The 19,650-nt window shown below is 38.8% G+C and overlaps 1 protein-coding gene across 1 annotated transcript in view; it reads left to right on the top strand.

Moving 5' to 3' along the window:
• The first annotated feature begins 284 nt into the window (after positions 1–284).
• Positions 285–19,650, top strand: part of iba57 (iron-sulfur cluster assembly factor IBA57) — a 74,366-nt gene continuing 55,000 nt past the window's right edge. Inside the window, exon 1 of the mRNA XM_028803885.2 lies at positions 285–683. Within this exon, the coding sequence (XP_028659718.1) occupies positions 385–683 (299 nt within the window). The 5' untranslated portion in view covers positions 285–384. The remainder of the gene's footprint in view (positions 684–19,650) is intronic.

The raw sequence follows: 19,650 nt of genomic DNA, 5'->3' as shown, positions 1-19,650 counted from the left end.
CTCAGTAAGGCATAAAATGCATGTTAAAACTAAAAAAAAATGCCTGTAGTCATAATATGTTTTTGCAGTTTTGTCAAGGTGTATATTTTCAGTTATTTTGTCAAAGTAATAAATCTAGATGAATTCACATAAACAAAAAGGCTGAAAATTAGAAAAGGTGGACTTATTACAGCCGTTTGTGTAATTAATCATTCATCCAGCAGAGGGCAATATAGCGGGAGGACCACATGTTGTTGAAAGGGTGTTTTTGGAGAAAGAGGGTAGGGAGTCTATCTTTTTTTTTTTAAAGACATAAAGCATTATGGGATAGATAATGGTTGCTGTTTTATTTTTCGCTGTTCAGCACGGGTGTTTAGTTCCTGACGTGTTTGTGAACTGGAGAAAATGATTACCTGTTTCTTGTCCTGTGTATATAGAAGTACTCCTTTATATGGCAGTTTTCGAACTTATGACATCTACCGTAGAAGTCTGTTTCGAGTTTGCAGGCGGGCAGCAAGTTATAGCTGTTATGAGCTAACCCATCGTCAGTTGTTAAGCCTGCGTGGTGAGGACACGATAGTTTTTTTGCAAGGTTTGATCACCAACGACGCAGAACAGTTGAACAACACCTACGAATGCCGTACGCTGTATGCACACCTATTAAATGTTCAGGGCAGGACCCTCTTTGACGTGCTTCTGTACAGGTGAGTATGGTTAGTCATAGCTGATCGGTAACATACAGCTGTTTATAAATGTGGACGTCCAAACGTTATGTATAGCTAGCACCTTAACAGTTCAAGACATACGTTGTTGGTTGTTAATGTGTAAAACATTTTCGAAGGAAAACGGTGGCGTAGTAGCCTAGCGGCGTCGCGTCTACTGGGACTTGCTTGTATTTCCTGCCCTTATAACTTTGTAAAAATGTAAAAGTTTCTTACCAGTAGCCAGGATTTACAGAAGTCAATAAGTACCACAGTATTATTTGAATCAATAATCGAACATCAGCTCTACAAATCTACTAAAATATCGTACTAAATTTTTATACTTCGACAGTAACAGTACTGTTCTGAAATATATTTATGTAACGGATTTTTTCCCCCTTCCGGTATAACTTGGTATTTCGGGCAAATCCGCTTCAGGATTGGAGGTTTACTGAACCAAACCCTGCACCATAGGCTGCAAGAATAAGCTCTGCACTATTCTACCTATGTTTTTGGTAAATATTATCTTATTTCTACCTTATATATTATACTATAAGAAGGGAACATAATTTCTCCGTTTTTATTTTGTGAGTATGGTACTTTTATAATATTTTAGGAATATTTTTTCATGCACTTTAGGTCTAGAAAAATTAAGCAAAGCATAAATTCATATATTAATGATTTTTTTGAAGATCTTAAACTTTTGTTTTTTCGTACAGCTTTTTGTGCACTAATATTGTAAGTCTAAGTCAGGATAGAATGTGATATATACATGAGCATGATATACAGGTGCTGGTCATAAAATTAGAATATCATGACAAAGTTGATTTATTTCAGTAATTCCATTCAAAAAGTGAAATTTGTATATTAGATTCATTCATTACACACAGACTGATGCATTTCAAATGTTTTTTTCTTTTAATGTTGATGATTATAACTGACAACTAATGAAAGTCCCAAATTCAGTATCTCGGAAAATTAGAGTATCAATTAAGACCAATGCAAAAAAAGGATTTTTAGAAATGTTGGCCAACTGAAAGGTATGAACATGAAAAGTATGAGCATGTACAGCACTCAATATTTAGTTGGGGCTCCTTTGGCCTGGATTACTGCAGCAATGCGGTGTGGCATGGAGTCGATCAGTCTGTGGCACTGCTCAGATGTTATGAGAGCCCATGTTGGTCTGATAGTGGCCTTCAGCTCTTCTGAATTGTTGGGTCTGGCGTATTGCATCTTCCTCTTCACAATACCCCATAGTTTTTGTATGGGGTTAAGGTCAGGCGAGTTTGCTGGCTAATCAAGAACAAGGATACCATGGTCCTTAAACCAGGTACTGGTAGCTTTGGCACTGTGTGCAGGTGCCAGGTCCTGTTGGAAAATGAAATCTGTATCTCCATAAAGTTCGTCAGCAGCAGGAAGCATGAAGTGCTCTAAAACTTCCTGGTAGACGGCTGCGTTGACCTTGGACCTCAGAAAACACAACGGACCAACACCAGCAGATGACATGGCACCCCAAACCATCACTGACTGTGGAAACTTTACACCGGACCTCACGCAACGTGGATTCTGTGCCTCTCCTCTCTTCCTCCAGACTCTGGGACCTTGATTTTCAAAGGAAATGCAAAATTTACTTTCATCAGAGAACATAACTTTGGACCACTCAGCAGCAGTCCAGTCCTTTTTGTCTTTAGCCCAGGCGAGACGCTTCTGACGCTGTCTCTTGTTCAAGAGTGGCTTGACACAAGGAATGCGACAGCTGAAACCCATGTCTTGCATATGTCTGTGCGTGGTGGTTCTTGAAGCACTGACTCCAGCTGCAGTCCACTCTTTGTGAATCTCCTCCACATTTTTGAACGGGTTTTGTTTCACAATCCTCTCCAGGGTGCGGTTATCCCTATTGCTTGTACACTTTTTTCTACCACATCTTGTCCTTCCCTTCACCTCTCTATTAATGTGCTTGGACACAGAGCTCTGTGAACAGCCAGCCTCTTTAGCAATGACCTTTTGTGTCTTGACCTCCTTGTGCAAGGTGTCAGTGGTTGTCTTTTGGACAACTGTCAAGTCAGCAGTCTTCCCCATGATTGTGTAGCCTACAGAACTAAACTGAGAGACCATTTAAAGGCTTTTGCAGGTGTTTTGAGTTAATTAGCTGATTAGAGTGTGGCACCAGGTGTCTTCAATATTGAACCTTTTCACAATATTCTAATTTTCCGAGATACTGAATTTGGGACTTTCATTAGTTGTCAGTTATAATCATCAAAATTAAAAGAAATAAACATTTGAAATACATCAGTCTGTGTGTAATGAATGCATCTAATATACAAGTTTCACTTTTTGAATGGAATTGCTGAAATAAATCAACTTTGTCATAATATTCTAATTTTATGACCAGCACATGTATTAGTAGTTTTAAAGAAAACAATCTTTTATACTTGTATTGAGGTTAATTGCATTTTATACAAACGTATTGTTCATATGCTGTAGTTCATTCTGTGTTATTCAAATGTAAAATATTTAGCCCAGAATATTAGCATTTTTATGCAATAATCTTGTGTAGCCGTTTTAATGATGCCTAAAAATTAAGACATGCATTGCATTTTGGTACTCAAGGTTATCAGTAGTGCAGACTTTCTAGCAATGATAATTCACAACATGCTCTTTTAGAATGTTTGTATTTGAAAGGCATCTTCAGAAATTACTCACTGACAGTATATTCCGATCTTTATTTAGAGTCTCAAATATCTTACAATGTACCACTTTTTAAAGAAAATATTTGTCCTCTTTCATGTCTTTGTTGTTCCATGTACCATAAGAAAAATTGGAGTTTGTTTATATACCATATTGCCAAGTACTGTAGTATTTCTTTTTGTAATCCCAGTTAAAAGGAAATTTTATTTGTATTTATGGGAGGTGTTATGAATTTGAGTCTGTTCTCTCTTATTCTTGTTTTTTGAGAAAGTGTTTGCATTTATATAACATTTATTTCTGTGAATAATCAATAAAGGTCATGCGAAAAAACAGTTTCTCCTCTGGTATTAATAAAGTATATCAAACTAAAAAAAAAATCTAAAAGCTATCAGAGGGTCAACTCCGGTTAGACGGTTGGAAGACAGTCAGAGAGGCGAGATTGCGTTGGTTTGGACATGTGCAGAGTAGAGATGCTGTGTATAATTGGAGAAAGATGTTAAGGATAGAGCTGCCATGCAAGAAGAAACAAGGAAGGCCTAAGTGAAGGTTTATGGATGTGGTTAGAGAGGACATGCAGGTGATGGGTGTAACCGAGCAAGAGGCAGAAGACAGGTGGATATGGAAAAAGATGATCCGCTATGGCAACCCCTAACAGGAGCAGCCAAAAGAAGAAGAAAATGATTAGTGAATTATCTAAGCACAGCAAAACATAAACGGTTACTAAGATACTTTTGCTAAAGTTAAGGCATTTCTTTGGATTAGGTAAATTAAGATTCAAGTTTCAATTCCCACCCTTCTAGACTGATAATAATAATAATCTAATAATCATAATTTGAGAATTTAAAACAGCACAACATGGTTTGAATAGAGACAAGAGTTTTATGGCTAGGTATGAGGATTGTTTGCATCTCTCAGACCAACGCAGACACCCTGAGTACAGATTCACATTGTATGGAAAAACTAATCCGAAACTTCAAAAGACTTTGTTGGACAGTTATCTTATCCAAAGATCTTAAATTGTTCTCCTCTCTTGCTAAATGAATCTTAGCCTGTAGAGGTCTTTTATTTTTTTTACATTTAAGATGTTTCACTTAAAGATTTACCAATTTTGTTGTCCTAGTGTGTATATAAACACAGGGAACTCCAGTTTCTGTATTACATCTTGCCTGAAGAAGGGGCCTGAGTTGTCTTGAAAGCTTGCATATTGTAATCTTTTTAATTAGCCAATAAAAGGTGTAACTTTGCTTGACTTCTCACTGCTTTGAATTACTAAAACTGTTCATCCTTTTTTTTTATTAGTAAATTGAAGTGATTTAACATAAATGGTTCAACTAAAAATGTAAAAAACAACTAAAGAACAACTACAGTAATTTTACACCTTCCGGCCCCTTACGTTCCTATAATATTCTCTCCCTTGACTGCCTGCTGTTTGTCTTTCTTTTAGGTAAAGTTTACATTTCTGTCTGTTGTCGTAACTTTGCTGCCCTCTTATTCCTTGCTCTTTTTCCAAGCTATCTACTCACACTGTTTGTATTCCTTTGTATTAATGAACCCTTGCCCTGCTTTCCTGACTGCTAAGAACTGTTCTGTGTAGTAAATGTTTTAAACATTCCCTCCTTCTTATTAAGAAAATTGACTTACTAGGCCTGTTAAAAATATCAATTTCCCTATTAATCATTATTTTTCATTTAAATGATTCGATAATGATTCTCAAATTCTCAAGACTGATCTTGTGAATCTCTATCCTGCTCAATTACTATATGCAGATTTTTACTTCTCTTTTTTTGTCTGATCCAATAGATGTCGCAAATGTGCATGTTAAGGCATTCTACAGAAAAAGTACTTTACTATCTAATCGGCACCTTTGACATGTAAATGTGAGGACTTCCTGTGGCTTCATTTGGTTGGTAAAGAACAACTGAATAAAAGCAAAATCATATATACGCTTGGCAGCTCAGAAGTTAAGTATTGTTTTAATACAACAAACTAGAGATCATTTACCCTGGCGTAGTGCTGGGCGGTATACCGGTTCATACCAAAAGCCGTTTTTTATTTTTGTTATGATATGGACTTTTCTTATACCGCAACACCGATTTAAGTAGCCTAAACAATGTTCGGAATGTGGCGCAGCGGGAAACTGTTTAAGGGGGGACCTTTTTCACTGCTGCACAGCTAAAATTGAACATGATGACACAGAAGAACTTTTGCCGAAAAAAGGAGCCATGTCTGTTGTCTGGAGATATTTTGGTTTTAAAAGGTTGAATGTAGACCATTATGTTCAAATGTGTGAATACTGTTTAAGGTTTCTTTATTTAGTCATGTTTACACAAGAAAACATGAAATTTGCCTTCTCAGTTGTATCTAATAACAGACAGAATGAAATAAAACAGACAAATAGAAATAAGAAAGGTTAAGGTAAGGCAGTTAGATAATACATATTTACACCAAAAAAAAGGTTACAGGATATATATCAAAACCTTAATCATTATCTCCGATATTTCTTATTGAAAAGTCGTGTGGCACTAGGAAGAAAGGAGTTTCTGGAGCGATTTGTGTGAGTTTTCAAAGTGGCTATCCTTCCTGATTTACTGAACTTTAGTTCTACATGTAATGGATGACTGTCATCAGTTGAGATGATTTCCAGTTTCTTTAACATTGCCTTCTGACACGCACTAGTCAAATCATCTACATCAGCCCCAATAACTTTAGCTGCATACTTCATAACCTGCTGGAGCTTTTTTGAGTTTTGGTTTAGATAGATACTTTATTAATCCCAATGGAAAATTCACATTCTTCAGCAGCAGCATACTGATACAGTAATCCCTCACCTATCGCGGGGGTTACGTTCCAGAGCCCCCCCGCGATAGGTGAAATCCGCGAAGTAGCGACCTATATTTATTTTATTATTTATACATATTTTAAGGCTTTATAAACCCTTCCCACACTCTTATAAACCTTTCTCACTCTCTCGTTAACCTTTCCCACACTCTTATAAACACTTCCTATGCTCTTAAACACTTTCTACATTCTTAAACACCTCAGACCAACACTGCACACTGCCTGCACGCAGCGATCAGACGTCAATGTGTCTGCACTCGCTTTGTGAAGGGGGGCAGCTGAACTCACGCTGAGCAGAAATGGACTTTGTGCTGCTTCTGCCAAAATGCCTGCTTGTCGCTCTGCTCGAGGAGTGTGTGGGTGTGTGAGAGCTGAACGCACCTTCGCTCAAACCCCCCCCCCCTCCCCGGAAGCGCAATAGGCTCCTGCCACTTCGCATTGTCAAGGGGGTGGGGAGCTGAATGAACGCTAAGGAGAAGTGGACTTTGTGCTGGCTTTGTGCTGCTTGTCGCTCTGCGTGTCAATAATTTAAAAGCCTGTACAATCAGGCTTTTAGGTGTACATCACCAATTTTCCTGTCTCACTGTCTTGTCTTGCGTGAAGTTAAAATGTTTTATAATAGTGAGATGTTACTCATATCCTTAGCCCGACATCCACATATCATATGTGTTAACAAAGTGTGTTTTATAAGTTTACATGTGTTTAAAGCATGTGGGATGGGTATTTTAAGGCTTAAACTAAAAAAATGTTTATTTATATGGTCTTTCTATATCACGGATTTTCTCCTGTTGCTGATGGGTCTGGAACATAACTTCCGCGATAGGCGGGCAATCACTTGTATTTAAAAATCCGCGAAGTCGTGAATCCGCGAAAAGTGAACCGCGAAGTAGCGAGGGATTACTGTATAATAAATAATATTAAATTAAAGAATGATGATAATGCAGGTGAAAAACAGACAATAACTTTGTATAATGTTAAATGTTAACGTTTACCCCCCCGGGTGGAATTGAAGAGTCGCATAGTTTGGGGGAGGAACGATCTCCTCAATCTGTCTGTGGAGCAGGACATTGACAGCAGTCTGTTGCTGAAGCTGCTCTTCTGTCTGGAGATGATACTATTTAGTGGATGCAGTGGATTCTCGATAATCGATAGGAGCCTGCTGAGCGCCCTTCGCTCTGCCACAGATGTTAAACTGTCCAGCTCCATGCCAACAATAGAGCCTGCCTTCCTCACCAGTTTGTCCAGGCGTGAGGCGTCTTTCCTCTTAATGCTGCCTCCCCAGCACACCACTGCGTAGAAGGGGGCGCTTGCCACAACTGTCTGATAGAACATCTGCAGCATCTTATTGCAGATGTTGAAGGACGCCAGCCTTCTAAGGTAGTATAACCGGCTCTGTCCTTTCTTGCACAGCGCATCAGTATTGGCAGTCCAGTCTAATTTATCATCCAGCTGCACTCCCAGATATTTATAGGTCTGCACCATCTGCACACAGTCACCTTTGATGATCACTGGGTCTATGAGGGGTCTGGGCCTCCTAAAATCCACCACCAGCTCCTTGGTTTTGCTGGTGTTCAGGTGTAGGTGGTTTGAGTCGCACCATTTAACAAAGTCATTGATTAGGTCCCTATACTCCTCCTCCAGCCCATTCCTGATGCAGCCCACGATACCAGTGTCATCAGCGAACTTTTGCACATGGCAGGACTCCGAGTTGTATTGGAAGTCCGATGTATATAGGCTGAACAGGACCAGAGAAAGTACAGTCCCCTGTGGCGCTCCTGTGTTGCTGACCACAATGTCAGACATGCAGTTTCCAAGATGCACATACTGAGGTCTGTCTTTAAGATAGTCCACGATCCATGCCACTAGGTATGAATCTAATCCCATCTCTGTCAGCTTGTCCCTAAGGAGCAGAGGTTGGATTGTGTTGAAGCGCTAGAGAAGTCTGGAAACATAATTCTTACAGCACCACTGCCTCTGTCCAAGTGAGAGAGGGATCGGTGTAGCATATAGATGATGGCATCCTCTGCTCCCACCTTCTCCTGATATGCAAACTGCAGAGGGTCAAGGGCGTGTTGAACCTGTGGCCTAAGGTGGTGAAGCAGCAGCCTCTCCATGGTCTTCATCACATGTGATGTCAGAGCAACAGGCCAAAAGTCATTCAGCTCACTAGGATGTGATACCTTTGGGACTGGGGTGATACAAGATGTTTTCCAAACCCTCGGGACTCTCCCCTGTTCCAGGCTCAGGTTGAAGATGCGCTGTAGGGGACCCCCCAGCTCCGATGCACAGACCTTTTGTTTGTCAGACTATTTAACCAGGCAATGTAACTGAACACAGACTGGGTCATACTGTGATAGAAGGACAACATGAGGCCCTTGTCTACTTGAAATCATTTGAGTTTATGGAGGAGAAATAAGCGCTGGTTGCATTTAGAAAATATTTTTTTTGTATTTGTATTCCAGTTAAGATTGTTATCTAGGTAAATTCCTAAGTATTTATATTCTGTCACTATTTCTACCTCTTCTCTCAGAACTACAATAGGTGAACATACAGATTTCTGTCTCTTAAAATCAAATATCATTTCTTTGGTCTTTTTTACATTCAGAGTGAGAGAGTTTTTATTGCACCCATTTACCAGGGTTCCCACGCGTCCTGGAAAACCTGAAAATTTTGAGGGTTATTTTCCAGTCATTGAAATGACCTGGAAACTGATCGAAATGGCCAAATGTCCTGGAAATAATCTTTCTTGTCCTGGAATTTTAATTCTGTTTTCGCTTTTTAATTTTTCTGTTTGAAACAGCTTGCTGTTCGTAAGTCTAGATATGATGACAGCTGAGCTAGGTCGTGGCCTCTGCTTCGCAATGTCTCCACCTACTGAGACATGTATAGGCAATTATATTTGAGTTTTGACCCTCGTTGCTCTAGCTTGTCAGTAACTGACAACAAGGCGAGAAGGAAAGTGGATGGAAGATAGGTGACAAACTAAGAGCCCTTTGGCAGCTTTTTCATGACACACCAGCCAGACGGGATGACTTTATTGAAATTACCAAAACATCAACATTCCCTCTAAAATTCTGTGCTCACAGGTGGGTGGAGGACTTGCCAGTGGCAGAGAGAACACTTAAGATGTGGCCACATGTTGAAATATATGTCGACAATTACAAGAAACTGCCAAAGAGTAAAATGCCAACGTCAACATCATACACTGTGGTCAGAGAGGCTGTTGGTGACCCCCTTTTTGAGGCAAAATTTTTGCCTATGTGGCAAGGCAGCTGAAACCCTTTCTTGAGACTTTCCAGACTGATGCCCCCATGATGCCATTTTTGGCAAAAGACCTTCAGGCCCTTCTGAAGAGTTTGATTTCATGCTTTATGAAGAGGGAGGTACTGGGTAACATCAGAACACCTGTCCAAATGCTTAAAATTGATGTACTGGACAAAACACTCCATTTGCCACTGAAAGAGGTGGATCTTGGCTTTGCCACCACAAGCTCTTGAGAAAGCCTCAGAGAATCTGCTTGAAAAACCGCTGCCGGGTCAACAATTCCGGAAAGAATGTGTAGCCTTCCTGTCCGCAACAGCAAAGAAACTGCTGGACAAATGCCCTTTGAATTATGCAGCAGTAAGGCACATGGCATGCCTAGATCCAGTAACTATGATCAGCGATGAAAGGTGTGCCATCTCCATGTTTGAGAAGCTCTTACAGCTGCTTCTTAGCGCCAAATGGCATACAGCAGAGGACCATGACCAAATCCTGAGTGAGTACAAGATGTTCCTCACTGAAATGGTGCAGCACCATAAGGAGGAATTTCAAGGGTATAGAAGTAGCTCCTGTCGGCTGGACACATTCATGGGAAGATTTGCTAGTGACAAAGCAGAGTATGCAATTCTGTGGAACTCCATGAAAGACCTGTTCACATTGTCACATGGGCAAGCAGCGGTCGAAAGAGGGTACTCTGTGAATAAGGACATGCTGGTTACAAATCTGAAAGGAAGGACTCTGATGTCTCTTCGCCTAATCCAAGATTCTTTGACTGGTGGCTCATTTGATGGAGTATTGCCAAAGCCCCTCTTGCAACATTGCAGAAATGCCAGGATGCGATATGTCCAATACCTTGATGATGAAAAAAAGAAGAAAAAGGAAACTGAAAATGACAAGCAAAGAGAAGAGCTCCGCTCTGAAATCACAAAAGTGGCAGCAAAGAGACAGAAAATAATCACTAGCATTGAGGCAATGCAAGAAGACGCAGATGCAATGAAGAGAAGGCTGAGAGAAAATAGGACTTTACACTGCTCACAAAATCTAATGCCTATCGTAAAAGTGTTGCTGAAAAAAAGAAAGAGGTCATCGGTCTGGATGCAGTTTTATCAGACCTCAAGGAGCAACACCAGCATTGTTTCTAAACCTAGGCCTACACCAGATGCCTTTTTTATAGGTTACACTACAGTGACTTATAGATTGTTTTTTTTCCAATATACTGGAGTTCAGGCTGTTATCCTTTGTTCCTAGTATTCTTTCTAGTTTAACCAAGTTTTCAACTCAGGAATTGATGGCAAGGCTATCATGATTTAAAATGGATGTATTTTGCTTCTTTTCCCACAAAGATAAGTTCTTTATTATAATCTTTGTCGTTGACTTATGCAAATTCTACAGCTGCTGTATTCCCAGTAAAAGCTACCAGTTGAAAGTTAACTCTGACTTTGTTTTGTCGCGTGCCAATTGTTGCATATATTAGTGTTATAGGCATCATACACATGATATAGGCAATAAATTGGCTTTATGCAGTTGTGTTTAATACAAACATTGTACATAAATTTATTTGATACAAACAATGACATAATATGTAATATGCAAGTAACTTTTACTGAAATTAGGTCACTATGGTAGCCTATTTCATCGTGTGATCAACAGCTCTATACTGAACATTATGGAATTGCACAGTATATGTCAGTGTTTGGATAGTTTTCCACAATCCAAGAGGCATTTATTTCTTTAAAAGAGTTTTGCAGTTTAAAACAGTGTGTAACAAAAAGAGGTCAAACAACTCCATTATACATCAGTGCATTAATTGGTGTTGCCTTTATGTAATTTAGCATATCGGTGACACTAAGTCCCTGCATAATCAAAGAGAAATTAAAATGGCGTTAAGCCTGTGACTAAAGTGTATGACTGTATGACCAGATCCTGTCATGAATTTCCGGAAATAGCTCCTGGAAATGTCCTGGAAAATGGTTCCTTAAAAAGAGTGGGAACCCTGGTTTACCATACAGTCCACTTGATTTAGATTGTGGCTTTCATCCTCCCCAGATATGCATCCCATGATAATAATAATAATAATAATAAATTTTATTTATATTGCACTTTATATTTTAGCAATCCCAAAGTGCTAAATCATGGTGTCATCCGCATACTTGACAATGGAGCAGTGGTCATTATTCTGTCTCGGGTCACTTGTGTACAGAGTAAACAGTAATGGTGATAAGACACACCCCTGCGGACTTCCTGTGTTTGAATGAATGACTATTGAAAAAGTGTCCTGAACTTTAACTGTCTGTGAATGTTTTAAAAGAAAGTTCTGAATCCATAGTGTAATAATGGGTTTACATTCATACTGTTCAATTTCCCAATCAGTATATGAGGCTGTATAGTATTGAACACTGAAGAAAAATCCAAAAATAGTGCTCTGACATATGAACCAGCCTGATCAAGAAAGGTGTAGATTTGATGTAAGATAACAAGCAGAGCATCTTCCACACTTCTGTTTGCACAATAAGCAAATTGATTGTTGTCTTGAAAAGACTTTGTCTCTGTCATTAAAATGTTTTTCACCAAATGTTCAAAGCATTTCATTGGAATAGATGTAAGTGCCTCAGGTCTGTAGTCATTTAAATAGCTTGGCCTAGAAACCTTAGATACAGGGGTAATGATTGATTGTTTCCACAGATTAGGTACAATACCACTGGTTAGAGACCACTTAAAAAGCAAATGGAAAAACTGGAGGCGAGCTGCTTAGAGCCAGACTTTAAGAACCGACCTGATATGCCGTCTGGTCCCACTGCACTGTCTGTTTTGGCCTGCCACAAGCCTTTCTTCACTTCAGTTAAACTGAACCCCATCACAGCAGAATTTCTGGTGTTTTTATAAAGCACCACCTTTATTTCTGTATTTTGGGTGCTGAAATCACTTGTTTGAAATACTGGCAAAAAAGTTATTCAGTTCATCTGCTAAACGCTTGTGGTCTTTGTCAGCTGGAAAATTCACATTCTTTTTAGGGCCCAGTCCTGTAACTGTTTTTAGTCCCTTCCAGTCCTGCTTTGGATTGTTATTAAACCACCTCTTGATTTTTTTACCATACATCTTTTTGTTTAGTTTAATTAACCTCTTAATCCTTTGCTGTAACATTTTATTTTCTTGATGTGCATGTTGCTTTTCCAATAGTAATGCTTTAACCTCTTTAGTGATCCATGGCTTACTGTTTGGGTATAACTTCACAGTTTTTTCCTTAATGATCATAGACTCACACTGTCAGCGAATATATGAAATTCTGTAAGTGGCCACATTCAGTGACTGTGAGGATATCGGCATATCCCAATTTGTACTGGAGAAGCATTCCTGCAGTTCCTCTACACTGTCCTTGCACCAGTTTTGTGTTGTTCGTATGGCTGGTTTTTCTTGTTTCAGTTTCTGTTTGTACTTCGGGAGTAGATGAACAACGACGTGGTCAGACGCACTCAGGGCTGCTCTGTGATGCGATATGTAGTCATCGGGGACGTTTCCATAGCACACGTCCAGAGTTTTGTCCCCTCTAGTGTTCATATTCACATATTGATGGTAATTTGGCAATACTGACTCCAGACTGCATAAATTAAAATCACCCATCACAAGTTTGAAAGAACCAGGTGATTTTCTTTCTAGCTAATGAGCAGTTTCAAGAATCGATTCAGCTGTAGCTCCCACATCAGCATGCGGCGGAATGTAAATGACTGTCACAAATAATTGATTAAACTCCCGTGGTAGATAGTATGGGCAAAGTCCAACGGTGAGTAATTCAATATTTGGCGTGTAGATGCGCTCTTTTTTCAGTGATATTCCTGCACCACCTTTTGTTACTGTAAAGGCAGACCCCACCACCCGTCTGCTTACCAGAAGCTGGATTTCTGTCTTGCCGTACACAAACAAATCCATCTACTTCGACTGCTGTATCCGAGTTTGTATTCTTAAACCAGGTCTCTGTAAAGCACATCAGACAGCTTTCACAGTACTCGTGGAGGTATCGCGCAGATGCTCTCAGCTCGTCCAGTTTATTTCGCAATGACTGTGCGTTACTCATGATGATGGTTGGCAAAGGTGTTTTAAAACTTCTCCGTCTCAGATATACTCGTAGTCCACATCTTTTTCCTCGGTTTCTGGGTTTCAAAGATCCCCCCTTAAACAGTTTCCCACTGCACCACATTCTGAATGTTGTTTAGGCTATTTAAACCGGTGTTGCGGTATAAGAAAAATCCATATCATAACAAAAATAAAAAACAGTTTTTGGTATGAACCGGTATACTGCTCAACACTACCCTGGCGTCACCCATAAAGGTAGTCTCAGTTGACATCCAAACGAGTAGAGCCTAAACAATCCACACTGAAGACAGCGGGTAGCTACAACCTTCCATTTAATTTGAGATGACTGGCTATTATTCCAAAAATTTAATTTAAGTATCTTTAATTTAGAGTCATTCAAGATTTATTTAAATGTCCAATAGGGGAATAAATGTAGCTAAAAAGTTTAGTTGAAGGTTGTCTACATTGAGATTCATATTACACAAATAGGTTATTGAATAACATACTTATTACCTAAGAAGCAGTATTTGATTATTATTATTATTATTTGCACAGATAATATAGATGTTTCATCAAGTAGATGCCATTGCATTGTATTAACCCCCCCCCCCCCCCCAAAATATGTGTAGACTCTGATGTGGCGATACATCTGTTAAATTATGGTGAATTTTGAATGAGTGCAGTGCTGTGAAAGCTTTTTATTTTTATTATTTTTTTTTAAAGAGCAATGATATTTTGTTCCACTCTTCTTAAATGTCATTCCAAGCTTATGCAAATATTATGAAGTCACTATGTAGACACCCTTTAAATAGAGTGTTACTGAAATTTGTGACATTATGTTAATGTTCTCTGTGCTTGTTAATTTCTAAAAAAGCCACCACTTCAAATATATCAGTGCACTCTAATTCAGTCAAGGTAAAATTGACATTGAATCGAAATAGGATATTGTGAAACAAAATTAGATCAAATTGGGACATCGGTGCTGATACCCAGCATTATTGCTTACTGAATGTCTGCTGCAAGTTTTTTCCTTACTCTCCTGTTTGTTTCTACAGCTGCTTGTGCTTGATTGGTGCTTTTTCATTAGACGCCCGTGTACATTCTCCAGTGCCCCTCTCTAAACTCTTAATTGTTTAGAAGTCAGCCATCTACCTGCATCTAAAATGAGTGCTTTCTTACTTACGAATGCGGGTACCTTCACTTTCTACTAGCATTAACACTTAACTGTAAAAGAGTTATATGGTGCTATATCATGTTATTCTTTATATGCCTTGACTTTTTCCCCCCACTAATGAATATGGTACTTTTAACTGTTTCCCACTATGACACCTGTTATTTGCATACAGAGCTGGTAGTTTCACCTACTGCCAGTGTCAGCCACTGCTTACAGTTTCTTTTGAATACAAATAACAAACACAAGTAACAATAACCTTTCCAAATGGTTCTCTAAATACTCGGCTATTTTTATTCCTGGCTATTTTTATTCCTGTGTGGGTGAAAAAACAGCAAAAAAAGGAGCGATAAAAAGCTTTAAAATTCCTGCACACCTCCTTAGCAGCAACCAAAAAGCAAAGTTTTTAGGAGTAAAATTTGTCTTTTTTTTAACTTTCATACCTCAGAACATAAAACTTTCAGCACTTTCCACTTCCACTCACAATGGTGACATCATAATGTCCGTAAGTCTTATTCCCCAGTTGTCTTCTCACATGGCCTCCTATGAGTAAATTGTTAATTTAATTTACAATAAACTTCTGCCCAGACTCGTATGTAAATTTTTTTTTTTTTTTTTTTTTTTTGTCATCGGTTATCTCTCTGGCGTATTTTCATCAGAATATTTATCCAAAGTTCAAAATATATTTTAATCAAGATCAGATACACAAATTAAAAAGATTTGCAGGCACAGCCATGATTAAGGACTCTGATTTTAATAGCACTTTATCTCAAGAAATAATCTTGAACGATGCCAGCTTTTTTATTTTTAAGCCAATTTTACATTCATCTACACACTGTGCCATACAGTAATCCCTCCTCCATCGCGGGGGTTGCGTTCCAGAGCCACCCGCGAAATAAGAAAATCCGCGAAGTAGAAACCATATGTTTATATGGTTATTTTTATATTGTCATGCTTGGGTCACAGATTTGCGCAGAAACACAGGAGGTTGTAGAGAGACAGGAACGTTATTCAAACACTGCAAACAAACATTTGTCTCTTTTTCAAAAGTTTAAACTGTGCTCCATGACAAGACAGAGATGACAGTTCTGTCTCACAATTAAAAAAATGCAAACATATCTTCCTCTTCAAAGGAAACAGAGAGTAAAGCAAAGAAATCAATAGGGCTGTTTGGCTCTTAAGTATGCGAAGCACTGCCGGTACAAAGCTGTTGAAGGCGGCAGCTCACACCCCCTCCGTCAGGAGCAGGGAGAGAAAGAGAGAGAGAAACAAAGTCAAAAATCAATACGTGCCCTTTGAGCTTTTAAGTATGCGAAGCACCGTGCAGCATACTTAAAAGCTGCACACAGAAGGTAGCAACGTGAAGATAAACTTTCAGCATTTTTAGACGAGCGTCAGTATCGTCTAGGTGTGCGAACAGCCCCCCTGCTCAATCCCCCTACGTCAGGATCACAGATAGTCAGCGCAAGAGAGAGAGAAAGAAAAGTAAGTTGGGTAGCTTCTCAGCCATCTGCCAATAGCGTCCCTTGTATGTAATCAACTGGGCAAACCAACTGAGGAAGCATGTACCAGAAATTAAAAGACCTATTGTCCGCAGAAATCCGCGAACCAGCAAAAAATCCGCGATATATATTTAAATATGCTTACATATAAAATCCGCGATAGAGTGAAGCCGCGAAAGGCGAAGCGTGATATAGCGAGGGATCACTGTAAATCAATCCCACCACTGAGCTACCTGCACTAAGGCGATCTCACCTTTAATACTAATATTTATATATATATGGCTATATGTTGGAACCTTCACATTCTAGTAATTATCCTCACGCGCATCTTATAATATCAATCCTCCAGTGGCATCATTCTGTGGTTCTCTTGGATTTTTTTGCTGTTATGCAATCTCCACTCTTTTGTGCCACCCCACCCATCTCACCTTCTCTGCTGTGCTGCGCTGCGCTGCTTATATGTGCTCTACTACTGTCAGATAAGTATTGGCTTTTTACTATGCTGAAATAGTCACATGATGAACTCCTGCGTGCTAAGCAGTTGTCCAAAGCAAATGGTCAGACTGGAATGTCCTAAAGGGACACTGGTATTGTGTGACACCCAAAATATTTACATCATGGGTCAGGTCGCCTCAACCACCAGGCTGCAAATGGAAAGTTCAGGAATACACTATCCTAGTCATGGCTTTGCTCTCAGCACAACAAACCCTGATTAGCTAATATTGCATTGTTCAACTCAAGATTTCTTAGTGGCAAAGCCTTGGTGCTATAATTCATTATAGACTCCAACCCTGATATGCTGTGCTAAACAGAAACTTGGCCGAGAATCAAATGAATTTACGTCTCTTACGGAGGACACACCATATGGATACGTTTACTTCACAGTGGCTCACAGCTCAAAATGAGGATGGATCACAGTAGTTGTTAGAACTGAGTTAAAAATTAAAAGAATCCCAGTTGACAGTACATTGTCTTTTCAGTGTCTGGCTATTAAAGTAATAATGAAATCTCGTCCTCTCTTACCTGTTCTCCATCATCCTCCAAAATGCAATGGGTGTTATCTGATCTGACTGATTAACCCACTTAAGTCCCTTTCCCAGAGAGTCCTTCATGGTGGCAATTTCAATATCCATATTGACATTCCTAAATGTAAACTGAGAAATGAATTCCAGTACTTACTCAACTCCTTTGATTTGGTTCAACATATTGATTTTCCTGCCCTCTCTGGTGGTCATGTATTAGACCTGATCTTCACATCTGGCTTATCTGTTGGAACCGCTACAGCAGTGATTTGAGTCTCTCTGATCTTAAAGCAGTACTTTTCACTGTTTCATTACCTTTCCCTCCTCTTACCTGTAAACATTGAATTTCTTTTTGAAATCTTAGAAATATCTGTACATCTATCCTTGCTGGATCCATTTCTGATATTTTTCTGTCTTCCCCTATTCAGTCAGCAATAGATTGTCTTGTTGACTACTAGAACTCATCCCTTCATTTAGCACTAGATAAAACAGCTCCTTTAAAACATATGAAATTTGCTTTAAGCATTCAGCTCCATGGTACAACACAGAATTAGTCTATGAAAGCAGCCAGGCTTTCTCTGACCATCAAAGTGGTAAAATAAATGGATGATGGGTTTATGTTAGTTGTATTATTTAGATTTTTAATCATACTATGGAAAAAGTAGCGCATTTCTATTTTTCCTTGTCTTCCCACTCCATCCAGCTCCTTTTCTTAATTTTCACCACATCTGCATTTGTTAATGACCTGCATTGTAAGATGAGGCTGACTACTTGTGCACTTAACCCCATCCCCACCACACTTCTTAAATCTTTCTATACTGTAATCCAGACTGTTACAACAATAATAAATGCATTCCTTAACACTGTCTTTGTTCCAGCCACTTTTAAAATTGCTTCTGTAACCCCAGTGTTAAATAACGTCTGGTCTTGATACTGTCAATCTTAACATTTTTGGCCTATTTCTCACTATCTCTCACTTGATTTCTTGAGCGTGTTATAGTCTCCCAACTCGCCAATTACTTAACTTCTAATCAATTGATGGAGCCATGTCAGACTGGTTTCAGAGCACAGCACAACTGTGAAACTGCCCTGCTTTGGGTAACTAATGTTTTTCCAATGGCAACTCTGGACAAACCTGTATATTAATTCTGTTAGACCTCAGTGCAGCATTTGATCTGTCAAACATGACATTCTACTGTTCAGAAAGGAGAATATTGTGGCTATTTCTGGCACTGCCCTCCAGTGGCTTAAGTATTATCTAACTGGTAGGCAAGAGTTTGTTAGTTTTGCCAACAGCAGATCCAGCTCCGTGCCAGTCACACACGTAGTTCCTTAGGGCTCTGTCCTCAGCCCTCTACTCTTAGGTATCTATATGCTTCCCCTTGGCCATATTATTTGTAGCTTTTGACTGTTATTTTTATGTAGATGATCCTCAGTGTTAAAGATGAAGCTTCATCTGAGCTTTCTCAGCTCACAACATACCTCAGTGAAATTAAAACCTGGATGGAGTTTAACTCTTTTTAAAGTTACAGTATATTGAGAGAAAACTGAACTCCATGCAAATTGGTACTAAAGCTCTACTTAAGACAATGAATGCCTTTTCAGTCAGTCATGACAATGATCTCATCAAACCTTCTAATGCAAGGAATCATGGTGTCATTTTGGATTCCTCTCACATAAACCACAATAAGAAATTTTCATACTTCCACCTCCCTAACATATCCCGTGTTCACTCATTCTGTCTTTTCTGAGAAACTTGTCCATGCTTTTATCACATCCTATATCGATTATTGTAACTCCCTACTGGCAGATGCCCCATCAAATCTTAAATCACAGCATTATTATTTAGAGCAGAGACTAGCAACTGTTTTCTAATTGATTAGTTGGGCATTTATTATTTTGATTAATAAGAGTTTAAAAAAAGCAATGTTTTTGAAGTAGTAAAAATATTTTTTCAAAGATGAACCAGGTTTATTCCTTGCATGAAGTTTTTCTTTAATAACAATAGAGCAAATATGCTATTAAATTATATTTACATAAAGCACATAGAAACAAGTCTTTATATGAATGTTAAAGTTGAATTTAACACCTTATCAATCTTGAGACCAAGGTTTAAACGTTTGGAGATTCAGCCATACTCTGACATTCGTGCAGATTTCATCTTTTTCAGATTTTGTTTTTTTTTTTTTTTTTTTTTTTGTAGTAAATCCAAAGTGTTGTTTTTACCTTCAACACAATAATTGGGTAAGGATCATATTCAGCTTCTAATTTGCTCTTAAAGTACAAAAATTGTAATCTGTGGTTCTCAACTCGTACAGGAATTTTGTGAAAACACATAATAGACTATTGTGAAAAAGTTTTTTGGTTACTGAAGTGTTTTCTTCTAGGTCTTGAGTACCTGAAAATGCCAAAAAGGGTCA

Source organism: Erpetoichthys calabaricus, chromosome 6 (assembly GCF_900747795.2).
Source record: "Erpetoichthys calabaricus chromosome 6, fErpCal1.3, whole genome shotgun sequence".
Lineage (NCBI taxonomy): Eukaryota > Metazoa > Chordata > Cladistia > Polypteriformes > Polypteridae > Erpetoichthys > Erpetoichthys calabaricus.
The sequence above is the reverse complement of the archived record's forward strand: the minus strand, read 5'-3'. Positions and strand labels throughout refer to the sequence as shown.